Source organism: Seriola aureovittata, chromosome 9, assembly GCF_021018895.1.
Source record: "Seriola aureovittata isolate HTS-2021-v1 ecotype China chromosome 9, ASM2101889v1, whole genome shotgun sequence".
Lineage (NCBI taxonomy): Eukaryota > Metazoa > Chordata > Actinopteri > Carangiformes > Carangidae > Seriola > Seriola aureovittata.
Genome location: NC_079372.1, coordinates 27,854,358 through 27,867,976, shown reverse-complemented (window position 1 = coordinate 27,867,976; position 13,619 = coordinate 27,854,358). Strand labels below are relative to the sequence as shown.

The following is a 13,619-nucleotide window of genomic DNA, read 5'->3' as shown; positions in this document are numbered from 1 at the left end:
AGGTCTGTAGTGAAAACTTTGAATTGAAATGGATTTATTTCAGTTTTTTTTCAACAATTTCACCTGTACAGCTCATTTGAACCTGAAGAAAATGAAAGAAAATTGTCAACCAATCATCACAACATTAAAAAATCATTTAACAAAGGGATGCTTCAGCCCAGTATGTGGCTGGTACTTAACGCCAGTCTTGAAACCAGCCCACAGACCGCATGGCGACCTTGTGTCATTTCAGATACTGCCAACTGCTCACAACAAAACCTAAAAAAAAGTTAAAAATGCTTGAAAACATTCTTCTAGATTACATATTGTAAACTACTGCAGTAACAGGAAACTTAATTGCCTATATTACTGTTTTAGTTATGTTCTAAAATAATGGGAATGAGTTTTGAAAGCTGCGTTCAAGTACTCATTCTAAGCGACGGCTTTCCAAACGTCCAGATTGTAATTCATGCCTGTGGTCTGACATGAAATGATAACAGATTTTTTTATAACTGTTATTTACATTCTGTTCTTTTTTAAATAATTTATTTGCTGTTTTTGCATTTTTAGACCAGGTAATGGTTGGTTAGTTAATTTCCACTCCAGTTTACAAGAAAACCTTATGATGAAATTGAGTTTTCAGACTTAAAAGACAATACTGAGTGTGCAAGTCTAAGATTCTACTACTACTACTACTACTACTAATAATAATAATAATAATAGTAATGATAATGCCATGTCATTCTTCGTTTTCATCCTCTTCTTGTAGTTATAGCTCATGTTGCGGTTGATATTATTCTTATTCTTATTATTTTATTCTTCTTCTTCTTCTTCTTATTGTTGTTATTATCAGTAGTAGTAGTAGTAGTAGTATTAGTAGTAGTAGTAGCAGCAGCAGTAGTAGTATAAATTCTTTGTATCTGCCGTGATTACTATCCCTTACCAGGGTCGTCGACTGCAGAATTATCTGCGCGTTCCACTTGATTCCAACAGCTCCGACACCCCGTGAAGGCAACATTTGTTCCAGTGCAAGGTATCATGGCGCAGAGGAGGCCAAACGGATCAGCGGCGTCAAACTTTAATTCCAGCTCGATTGGTTCTGTGTTAATCCGTTATACTCTGTGAAAGCATCAACAGCGGGTGGACACAAACACTGGTAAGTCGTTTAAAACTGAGTTGTTCTGGTTTTGATTGTTGATTGTTGGAGGACAGATTGACATAAGCAGTGACGTTGTGTCCCACAGGAAAATAACGTACGAGCCTCGTATGGACATGACACTACTTTTATGTTCACGGCCGGTGTTTAACGCGTTAAATTACAGCTGCTGCTTCAAAATATTGTTTGGTATGTACACCATACGCTATTATACACATATAAGGCAATGAAACGGATTTATCAGCACATAAACAGGCATTATTTAGTAAGTATCTACATCATGGCGAAAGTTAATTAGCGAGACAGAAGTTGCTAAACATTTTTCATCATGTCGTGTTGTAATGATAATAAATAAGCTTAGACATTTACTGGCACGACATCTGTGTATGGGGCTTTGGGCCTAGCATTGTATCTGAGCTATGAAACAGCACGAGCAACGACATTTGAATATTATCATTTGCCAAACATGGCTTTGGATGTGGAGCTTTTTTCAAAAGCAATTTAAGACTGAGGCCTCACTGTGCTCAATATTTTGGACATGTATGGATGCAGGGCCTGAATGATGCAAATGTTTATCAGTGGTGGAATGAAACTATGTTTATCTAAGTACAAATCTGAGGTACTTGTACTTAATTTGAATATTTTCTTCTCATGCCAATGTATACTTGCAGTAACTATACAAATTATTCATGGAGAAATACCAAAGATTTCCAGCCTCGGGAATATGAATATTTGCTGCTTTTTCAATGCTGGACTTTTACGTAATGGAGTATTAATGTGGTATTAGTGAAGCATCGGGAATACCTCCTCCACACTGATGTTTATGATAAACTCAGACTGTAAGTCTTGTTTCAGGAGCAGGAATTACAGGAATGTAGGGGCAGATGATAGAGCACATTACTTGGTATTTGAAATCATCCCTGGTGGTAAAAACTGAGTCATAATACAGAAACAGGCCTTTTAGGTGTTATTGAAATGTATCCTGCCCGGCATTCCCTGTACAAGACTTGATGAATCATGTGCTGCTCCACTTGGAGACTAGTAGTCTTAACAGTAAGACAGAAAAGTTTAGCCAAGAAAAGTTCCACTTGAACAAGCAGCGGTTCATGGACTTTCTTAATGACACTTCATTGGCCACTTTTACCTCATTTTACTTAAGTAAAAGTATGAGTATTAGCAGCAAATGTACTGGAAGGTATCACAAGCGAAAGTACTCATTATGCAAAATTGTGCCATTCAAATGACTATATTTATCATATCTGATATTGGAAATTATTAATCATACTGTAGTATAATATATATATTATGTCAAGGGGGAACTACTTTTAACAACTGTAACTGTTTGGTAGTTATAACAGTGCATCATATTTTAAAAGCTGGTTGTATATTTTACATGTAGAATCTTAATTTGTAAAGTAACTATAGCTGTGAAATAAATATAGTGGATTTCGGACTGATGGTCGAATACAATAAGTAATTTTAATGCCTTACCTCGGGCTGTGGGAAATAATAACATGCATTTTTCACTGTTTTTGGACATATTGTAAACTAATCAATTAAACAATTGTTAGTTGTTAGTTGCAGTCCTAGTATTAAAATTCAAATACTCGAGTAAACACAAGAAGCTCAGGTTTGTACTTAAGTACAGCACTTGAGTAAATGTAAATGTGTTTGCTGAAATCCTGCTTGAATATGGATTGTTAAGATCGTGTCTTGCTACGGTTGGTCGTCATGTGATTGCATTAAAAACACTACAATCAAAACCACCTTTATATGTGAGGAACATATCCATTCTCATACTGTCTGTGTGTTGTGTGTAGTCTCTTGCTGGCCCTGGGGAGTGAGATGAGTTCATGGTGTGGGGAGTCTATGGTTGCCTTTTTATGGCCAGGCCAGGCTCAGCTGTGTAGAGCCAGGGGTTTATGTCGCTCCAGTCTGATGGTTGCCTTGGCCCCAGCAGACTTGAGCAGCTGTCTTTGTATGGTTGTTGGTGTAACAGGTGCTGCTGTACACCACACGAATCTGAGCACTGGTGTGTTACAGAATAGGTTACATGTTGTTGATTTGATGTTGGTTTATTATTGCAGAAAAAAAAAAATTCCAGGTTATATGCTTCATATTCTGTCATATATTCATTGTTTTGATATGCAAAGTTGCCTAAGCTTAACACATGAATAGCCAAGTTTCAGTAAGTTCATTCTGTACACAGTGGAGTTATTCTACTGCTGAAACTGAGATGACAAAAATGCAAAATGGTGATATAGCCTGTCTGGAAATTGTCTTTGGTAATTGCAAGCTTGCACCAGCAAGAGGCAACACCAGCATTTGAGACCAAGAGATGCAGTACATACTGTAAGTACCTACGTGTAAACTGTTTTTGATTTACCCTGTTCACATGCACAGAACAGCTCCCAGATAAACATACTGTACCTTCACTGAATACTTGGGACTCTTGGAAGCCACACTGTGTTATGAAACTGTGACTCAAAGTCACGCCCTGGACTGAATGAATCAAGCCAACTTTATTTTTTTTAGATTCAAATGAAGCAAGATGGCTTTTACAAGATGATGCTTTGTTTGTGTAATGTTTTGCTTTTGTTTCCCATCAGTCTTCTACTGTTGAGTATGTTGCCTGTGTATTTTTCCTGAAATATCTCAGCAATTGTTTGATGGATTGCCACAAAAGTTTGGTGGTTCTGTCTTTTGGTATATCGCAACACAAGATTGTGGACTTTTGTATTGCAGTTTTGGTCTCAGAATCATTACACCCCTACCTTTAGACTGTTGGCCAGAAAGAAATAAAATCTGACTACCTCACCTTGGTCTCTAGAAAACTGTGATAGCCAGTTCTTATTATATATAAATACCTGTAAAAGGATATCCCAATACGCCTCAGTTGTACTCTGTGCTAGCATGCTAACACACTAAACTAACCCTAACTCTATTGTTGTTATGGTGAGCATCATAGCATGATGTTACAGCCTCGTTGAGCTGCTGGCGTGATTGTAGACTCTTAGTCTCGTTCTTGGATATTTCAACTCTGATTCAGTAGTTTAATTTAGTCAGCGCCTTAAAATCAAAGTACCTTCTGAGTTTCTATTTACAGTAGTTTTGATGGTTCCCAAATACAGACATAGACCTCTCATCAGCCCATTAAGGAATAGAAAATAATTTACGCCTACCATCCTCTGGAGTTTTAGCCAGGGTGTTACTTAAGTCTTGTGACTAACAGCGTTGTACTTCTCTGAGTGTTTTTATCCTGAATATAACTGCAGGTCATGAGTTCAGCCCTGAGGGCAGACAGACTAATACTGTTACAGTACGTGATGAAAAGGGGGCATAGGGACCCTTTCACCTATATAGCTAGGCTGTGCAGGTGGGCGGGGTAGTTGTCTGGCTGTTACACTGGTCTCTCTGTGCTCTTCAGTCATAGCAGTGGGATTGTGTCCACACCTCTCCTGTTTCCCTCCCTCTCACCTTGCCTCTCTCCCTTTCCTTTGAGAGTATAAATTTCTGTGGGCTATTCTTGGAGCTGGTTGGTAAACATACTGATTTAAAGCTGCTCAATACTCCCAGATGGTTGGAGTTTGAAGCTGCCCTGTTTGTTATAATGTTTAGTAAAAGATAAAATAGCTAAAACAATATGAAGAACAGATGTTAGAATTGAATCGCTGCATTATTGTGAAAGAAAATTTTTAGTATTTGTAACACAGGAGAGTGGGAGTAAGAAAATCAAATACACGACTGACTGACTGACTGACTGACTGACTGACTGACTGACTGACTGACTTAAAGGAAAACTCATCACTTCTATGTAAGGAAATGCCATTATCCCTTCTAACATAAAGACAATCACTCGCACAGAAGTTAGGAAGATGTGTTTTTTTCAGTGCAGATCTGGGTTGTGAGGCCCTGTCTGCCCTTCACAGAACAGTTTGATCCCTCACAGAGCTATGTGGATCGCTGCATTGTTGAACCCTGGTGTGGAATGTGTGCTAAGTCCTTTGGCCGGAGAACCAGGGGCTTTATTACAACCTTTAAACAAATCTCTGTAAGGAGATACCTGTGTATTTTGAGAAGGAATGGTCATCTCCAAATATTGACAAGAAGCTCAGATTGGCCTTTAATGCAGGTTCCTATGAAGTCATTGGAAACTGGTATTTTTTAAATAATAAAAATTTCATTCATGTTCATTTTGTCCTGGTGATTTTACAGGAGTGAACACCTGAAATTTAATCCCCAGTGCAATGTCCAAATCAGCTATTCTTCTCAGTAAGCAGCAATGAATTATTAACATCATCATATGTATCATATGTAATTCAGAATTACAAGCACAAAACCTTTACTAGGGTCAATATTTAATACATTTTTAGTTGGTGTTGAAACAGATTTCAACAGAAAACAAAAACACACATTTTGGGGGTCACAAAGCAAAACTTTTGGAAGACCAGGGCTGCAACATCATTTTCATCATCATTAATTGTCATATTTTGTTTATTGTTTGGTCTATAAAGTAGCCCAAGGTGAGGTACTCAACTTTTATTTTTTTGTAACCAACAGGCCAAAACCCAAAGATATTAATTTTAGGATGTCAGAATGTCAGAAAATGGTGAGAAATGCCCATCACCGTTTCCCACAGCCCAAGGTGGAATCTTCAGATGTTTTGCTTAATACAAAACCCAAATATATTGAGTGTAACACAGAGAAAAGCAGGAACTCTTCACACTGGACAAGGTGGAAGCAGCGATGGTTGAAATTGTTGCTTCAAAAATAATTAAAATGATTAATAGATGGTCAAACCGTTGAGAAATAACTGCTAGTTCTTTTACTAATGACTGATTTTTGGAGCTGTTACTCAGTTCACTATAATGTAAGCCAAGGAAAAGCAGCAAATTCTCAGATTTGAGAAGCTTCAAATCGTCGTATGTTGATATTTTTGCTAAGAGTCTACAGCGATGCTTGGAGCTCTGTGAGGATTTACTTATGCACTGTGGTGCTTTGAAGAAAACGCTAATGTCAGTCTGCTAGCATGTTCACAGTGACAGTGCTAACTTGATGATGTGAAGCGGTTATAATGTTGACCAGTGTTCACTTTCTTATTTTAATGTGTTAGCATGCTAACATTTGCTAATTAGCACTTAAGACTAAGACTGATGGAAAATGTCTTTTGTTTTGTAGATATTCGGTCATCGTTTCGTCGTTTCATGAGTATGTTTCTGACTCCTGAGTTGCTCCTGTTGCTGTTTGTCTGCTGTGGTCAGAGTAGGTGTGTGCTGGTGCCTTTGTGCTTTGGTAAACTCATTGCAGAATATTATGACAGGAAGCTCTGTGTTTTGGTCTGCTGCTGTGCTGATGGTGGTGATGAGGCCCAGATTCAGCTGGCTTGTTTCTCAAAGACCACTTACTCACACTGACTGACCACAGATACATACCAGTGGGGGGGGTTTATACTCTCCCCGCAGCATTAGCCCACAGCGTGTGAGGTGTTCTCCTCAAACTCTCCCCCCTTCTCTGGAAATGGACACTGCTGGTGTATTTATAGCCCCTGAGTACAAGCGAGCTCTCTTTCTTAAACGCGGGTAAAGAGCTGGTCATATTCAGAGTTGTGCTGAGCTTCGTTGTCGTATATTCTCGACTGCTGTACGCTGTCACTTTGCTTGTGAAACGTGCCTGGACGAGTTCGTCAGGTAGGGAAAAAACAGTTTGCGTTTTTGATAAAAAAGAAATCAAGTAATTTATTTGAGCCAGCGGCCTGCAATGTTGGTCACATGTTTGTCTGTATTGTTTCTTAAATGATCACTACTTACCCGTGAAATGAACTGATGGAAATTAATTTGGCTTGTGTTTGCTTTTAAACATTTTCTCTGACATTGAGGTTGTAGAAATGTAAATTTATTTTGTTTTTGATCTTTATTAGGACTATTCTAAACTGTGAAACTTTCTTCAATATTAAACGTCATCCTATTTCTCGTTTCCCTCACCATCATAGATAACTGTGTTTGACAGTGGTATATATGGTGTAAGAGCTAGTAATTTTTCAAGTGAGTCCCTAGTTCCAGCTTCTCAATTGTGAGAATTTGCTGCTTTTCTTTGTCTGATGTGATCGTGAACAGACTTGTGATAGAGTGACTCTGGGTTTTGGGCTGCTGCTAAGTTGAAACAAGTAATTTCAAGATTTCTGTTTGGGCTTTAGGAAACCGTCAAAGGTATTTTTCACAATTGTGAAACCTTTTTATAGACCAAACAATTGGTTAATTAAGAAAATAATCAGCAGATGAATTGATAATAAAAAATTATTGGTAGTTTATGTAACATGTTGGTTTGAAATTTGATGAATGTTTCTGGTGTTTCTCTGTTTTAGATGAAAACGTCATTCTGAGCAGAACCCCCGGTAACCGATTACCCAGAGAGGAGCAATGGAAAAACCAGCCTTGCAGACACAACCATCCACCCTGCCTTTTTTTGACACGGCTCACGCCTTCAATCTGCTGCGGGGAATCCATGAACTCAGAGCTGAACGGAAGTTTTTCGATGTGACTTTGTGTGCCGAGGGCCGTGAGTTCCACTGTCACCGCACAGTGTTGGCCGCTGCCAGCACCTACTTCCGGGCTATGTTTGCAGGAACGCTAAGGGAGAGCGTTATGGACCGGGTGGTTCTACACGAGGTGTCAGCTGAGCTTTTAGGTCTGCTGGTGGACTTCTGCTACACAGGAAGGGTCACCGTCACTCAGGATAATGTGGACCTCCTTCTGAAGACGGCTGATCTGTTTCAGTTTCCCTCAGTCAAAGAGGCCTGCTGTGCATTTCTGGAGCAGCGGCTGGATGTTTCCAACTGCTTAGAAATCCAGGACTTTGCAGAGGCCTATGCTTGCAGAGAGCTGGCAGCCAGCGCTCGCCGCTTTGTCCTCAAAAACATAATGGAGCTGGCTAAAGGGACGGACTTTGAGCGGTTACCTTGGAAGCGCCTGCTTGAGTTCATATCAGACGATGATCTTTGTGTGGACAAGGAGGAGACAGTTTATCAAATTGCAGTGCGCTGGGTGAAGGCTGATCTCCAGCGGAGACTGCACTACTGGCCCGAGCTCCTCCAGCAGGTCCGACTCCCTTTCGTCAGGAGGTTCTTCCTGCTGGCCCACGTGGAGAGCGACCCACTTGTCTACCTTTCACCCACCTGCCTCCGCATGGTGAACGAGGCCCGCAGCTTCCAGTCCTGTGAGTATGACCGCTACGACAGGCCCTGTCACCGCATGCGGCCACGGCCATCTACAGGACTGGCAGAAATCCTAGTGGTGGTCGGAGGCTGCGACCAGGACTGTGATGAGCTGGTCACAGTGGACTGTTACAACCCCCAGACTGGACAGTGGCGCTACTTGGCTGAATTCCCTGACCACCTTGGAGGAGGCTACAGCATAGCTGCCCTCGGAAACGATATGTATGTCACAGGTAAGTCAAGTAACAACATCCAGACACCTTTATACTCACTTCCTTCGTATCAGAGTATGCAGTGGTTACAGTTGCTGTGTATATTAGATTCACTGTACCGTGAAAGCTCCAGTCAGTACATTTCCACTACCGCGACTTCATCTTATGAAATGTCCGTCAGGCAGAGCTTATAAATAAACTGCAGACTCTTTGGCTAGTGGCTCTATGTGTGAACAAGGCTAAGTCAGGCAGGACATGGTGTGCTGCCAGGACAGCAGTGCTGTTGTCGTAATTTTCATCATCCTCATCATCCTTATCATTCTCATCATCGTCGTTACAGTGATCTTCCCTAACCTGAAAAGAAGGCCTTTGTTTTCCCATGAGAAACCATCCTAGACCTTCACTCAGAGATAGCTGGACACTGATGGTGGGCCATAAATTTAGCAGTTTTAGCTCACTGCCTCTGTGACAGAAATAACAGCAGCATATAATTGCATAATGTTGACAGGCAGATTAAGTTTTTATAACCTTTGATACAGTTTCTTTGAACATTAAAGTTATAATTATTTATATATTTGGTGTCAGGGCTACTTTAAATTTGAATAGAAATGTCTTTGAAACTTTCAGAAGCTACATTGCATCTTTAAGGGCAAAAAAGTAGCTTGAAATATTAAATCTTTGCTGACTGGTTGAGGAAGAGGACTGCAAATAGTTAGTATTTGCAGAGTCTAACTATACTGTAAAGTAGGGAATGAACAGGGTGTCCAATCCTGGACACCTTTCTGCTGGTTTTCTGGGCATGTCCAACTGGTAGGAGACCCTGGGGCAGACCCAGAACACACAAGAGAGCGATTATTTATCTCATCTGGCCTGGGAACACCTTGGGATCCTCCAGGAAGAACTGAAAATGATGCTGGGGAAAGGGATGTCTGTACTACCTTACTTAACCTGCTGTCACTTTGACCCAACTAAGGATAAGTGGCAGAAAACGGAAGGATGGATTTATTGTTATATGTGATTTTCCATGTTTGTTATATTGAGATACAACAATATAGAAAAAATATCCCCATTAATATCATGATTTCTTCAGACAAACCAACACTGCTGTCTTGTTTTATAGTATATTTAATTGTGCACAATGATGCTAAACAGTAACATATATTTTTGTTGTTGGCTCTTTCAGGTGGCTCTGACGGCTCCCGCCTCTATGACGGTGTGTGGCGCTACAAGTCCAGTGTCAATGAGTGGACGGAGGTGTCGCCCATGCTGAAGGCCCGCGAGTACCACAGCTCCTGTGTGCTGAAAGGTCAGCTGTACGTGGTGGCGTCGGACAGCACCGAACGCTACGATCACGCTCTGGACTGCTGGGAGGCCTTACCAGCCATGCTGCACCCCATGGACAACTGCTCCACCACCACATGTAACGGGCGCCTGTATGCTATAGGCTGCCTGACTGGAGAGGACACCATGGCCATCCAGAGCTATGATACAGACACCAACCGCTGGATCATGGTTAAATGTGGACAGCTGCCTCCATGGTCCTTTACACCGAAAACTGTGACCCTCAGTGGCCTCATCTACTTTGTCAGGTCAGGAGAAGAAAAACAATCTGTCACATACCTTAACTAAATTAGGTAACATTTAATTTGAGTTTTGTAGTTTCCAGATAATTTCCTGGAAACTTTCCTCATGATTTCCCAAAATTGATCTGGTATTTTACTTATCTAAAGGATCTTGGTACTTCTTCCACCACTGGTAAATACTTTATGACAAAGGCATTGAGAGGGAGGGGGTTATACCACTACATGCTGTCAATTTGTTGGTAGATAAACGTAACATCGTATATAGAATACCTGAATATTTAGGATATGATTGATTATTTAGAAGGCCAGAAAGAAACATTTGTTGATAAAACATGACTGCTTCAATAGTCAGTGAGGTTAGCATGAATATTGTCCTGACTTTGGTGTGTTTCTATTTGTAGGGATGACTCAGCTGAGGTGGATGTTTATAATCCTCAAAAGAACGAGTGGGACAAAATTAGTCCGATGACCCAGGTTTGTATTTCACATCAGATGTTTGTCTCCTAGCATGCTTTGCACCATGAACAGAGCTGTCATCAACACTGTAGCATATCCAAAGGTGATGATAAATACAAACATATATATTTTTCTCTTTTGTGAATAGAGTAAAAATGATGGATGAATGACTGTTGTGGAAATGTGATTTAATTTAACTGAACCTGTGAACTTAATAACTTCAGTAAATTAATGCAATACAAGTTTAGCAGATGCATCAAAAACATTGCCAAATACATAAATAATACTATTAGTTAAATTGAAATGGAGTAAAAAGTAAGCTTTATACTTCCTTTAACCTTTAGTTGGTAAGAAAAATATTATATATATATATTTTGTTTTTTAATATTTTTACCACCCATCAGTATGGGTGATAAAAAAAAAAAAAAAAAAAAATTTTTCAGCATCTTAGTTTTCCTGTGTTTTTGGTTGTGGCACATATTTAATCATTTCTCTATTCCCTGTTTTCCCAAACAACATTACAGATTTTCCTTATGCTTATATGATAATAAGATATGTGCATCCCAGTATTAAGCTATATACTTTCACACTTCATTTTCATTATTTAACTAGCAGTATTATTTATTGATGTATTCAGTTATATTTTTGACATCTGATAATCTTTTACTACATTTCATCAGTTTCATGACTCTGCATTACAACATAAAGCTCATTTCTTTCATTTAATATCTTTTATCCAGGTCCATGTTGGAGGGAGTGTGGCAGCCCTGGGTGGTAAACTTTATGTGTCTGGTGGTTATGACAATACTTTTGAGCTGTCAGATGTGGTGGAAGCCTACGACCCGACCACCCGCACGTGGTCTCTCGCTGGGCGGCTACCTCAGCCGACCTTCTGGCACGGCAGCGTCAGCATATTCCGCCAGTTCATGCCCATGGTGTCCAGTGCGTTCGAACCTATTGACATACCCGAGTCAAACGCCATCCACCTGCACCGGCACCAGCGTCACCAAGAGCTCCACAATCTGAACAACAATCTCAACCAAAACCAGAACCAGGATGTGAACCCAGCGCACTGAGTTTGAACCTATAGAAATCCCTCTTGCACAGTCTGTCATTGTGCCATCATTAGTTTACTGTGAATTTACCTCATCACAATGTTGAAGCGGTTTAAGGTAGAAGAGAAGACTGAGCATGTTCAAAGTAGTCTGAGCTCCTTGTAATCCACTTGACTGCCAAGTTGTCATACTGACAATCACTTAAGTCTGTTGACGGGATCAATTACACAAAAGCTATGTGTTTCTTAGCCCTGTTGACTGGGAAACAGTGCTGAATGGTTCCCATAGAAAAGCCTATGGAAGTGGCTGTGTGCTGCTCTTTATCGGAGGTGGGGAAATTAACCAAACCAGACATTTAGTCCTTATTCCCTCAAGTCTTTTCTCTTGTAAAACTGAAATATAATGTCTGGAAACACTTTGAATTAGAGCTGAAGCATTTGACAGACAATGAATCGATAATTGTTTAAACTACTTCACGGGTTCCAGCTTCTCCGTTTTGAGGTTTTTCTGCTTTTCTGCGTTTTATGTCACAGTAAACAAAATATTTGGGGGGATTTGAACTTTTCATTGAATTGGACAAAATAATTTATTTGAAGACATCATCTTTTACTTAAGGTGAAAAAGGTGAAATTTATGCTTTATCAGAATTGTTTAAGCTTTTGGTTTTCCAGTGAGGAGACTTAAAGGATGAGGACTAAATGAGCTTCTGGTCCTCTGCCTCATCTCTGCTAAAGAGAAGTAAACAGCTGTTTCTCTGAGTTTTTGTATGGGAACTCTCTACGACTGTCTCCCACACGGTGGGTGAGACAGGTGTTTCTGTGAATGGACATCAGTGTGTTAGCAGGTGATGTCTGTGGAAAGTATTTTCCTACAGACATATTCAATTTAAATTTGAAATGCACACATCAAAGTAAGTGTTTACAAGGGTGTTGTGGCTCCAGAGGGAGCTGTGTGAAAAGTGCCTCAATTGATGTCACTTGAGTCGGTGCCTGAAGTTTGATAATGACAAAAATCTGTGGATGTGGAGTTGGAAAGAAGTGAGCTCTGTAACCTGCTCATCTCTCCTGAGGCTCGACGCTACATTAGCAGCTTCTAGCATAACACACCTGAATCTCCAACTTGTCTGCGGTCGAGTAATAGCATTGTGGGTAATGTAGGCGCCAGGTTTTGAGAAAGAAGAAGAATGTGTGGAATAAAGAGGCCGATATCTCTGGTTCTGCTATGTCGATTTTGATCCTTTTTTTAAAACACTGTGTGTTCAATGCTAAAATGTTGGAATATTCTTTTAACAATTTGAGCATAAGCCAAATATTTGGTCAGAAAACAGCAATAATCAATCTACATTCCGAAAACGACGGCAATCACAATTCATATTTAGCACTAAACTGACAGATGGGTTGAATTTACCAGTGGGAATACTTTTGACTCAAAGGTGAGCTGAGTAACCCTCTGTCATCATGGCAGAATTTCAGGATGGTTGCATGTGATGTTAACTTGTACTGGGTTAATACTCCATTGCTAGTGATAATTAGGCTGCACAGCATCTCCTTGTATCACTCCTGACCTTGAAACTGGTCCAGATCCGCCTTTATAACCACCAGTCGAATGTGCATGAAGTATTTTCTTTAGAAATTGTATTTATGAATGTTTTGTATGTTTATTTATGGAAGTATTTGTGCTGTGGTTGCTTAAGATGTCCCTGCCTATCAGTTGCAACAAGAACAGTAACACTTGGCAAATACTGGTGAAGGGTCAGCAGTCTCAACTGGAAATCCAAAAGAAAATCTCAATTTGCTCTCATGTAAAATAATTTCTGCTTTAATGGAAATTGTAATTTTGACTGTTTCTATGGTATTGTTAATGCATCGTTTTTCTTAGTTTTCATACAAGTTTGTGATGTTGAATCAGTTTTGTAAATACAGTATAATCTTAACCCTATGTACTGTGTTTGTGTAGTGTTTACAGAAT

At 39.9% G+C, this 13,619-nt stretch overlaps 1 protein-coding gene across 2 annotated transcripts; it reads left to right on the top strand.

The window, feature by feature from the left end:
• Nucleotides 1-976: 976 nt before the first annotated feature.
• Nucleotides 977-13,589, top strand: klhl21 (kelch-like family member 21). Of its 2 annotated transcripts, none has more exons than XM_056384386.1 (5): nucleotides 977-1,135; nucleotides 7,497-8,578; nucleotides 9,741-10,146; nucleotides 10,542-10,614; nucleotides 11,337-13,589. In XM_056384386.1, exons 2-5 carry the CDS (start codon nucleotides 7,552-7,554, stop codon nucleotides 11,670-11,672), a joined length of 1,842 nt encoding a protein of 613 aa, XP_056240361.1. In that variant the 5' UTR covers nucleotides 977-1,135; nucleotides 7,497-7,551; the 3' UTR covers nucleotides 11,673-13,589. The 2 variants fall into 2 exon arrangements, with proteins under 2 accessions (XP_056240361.1, XP_056240362.1); XM_056384387.1 differs by lacking the exon at nucleotides 977-1,135 and adding an exon at nucleotides 6,664-6,822.
• The last annotated feature ends 30 nt before the right edge of the window (nucleotides 13,590-13,619 follow it).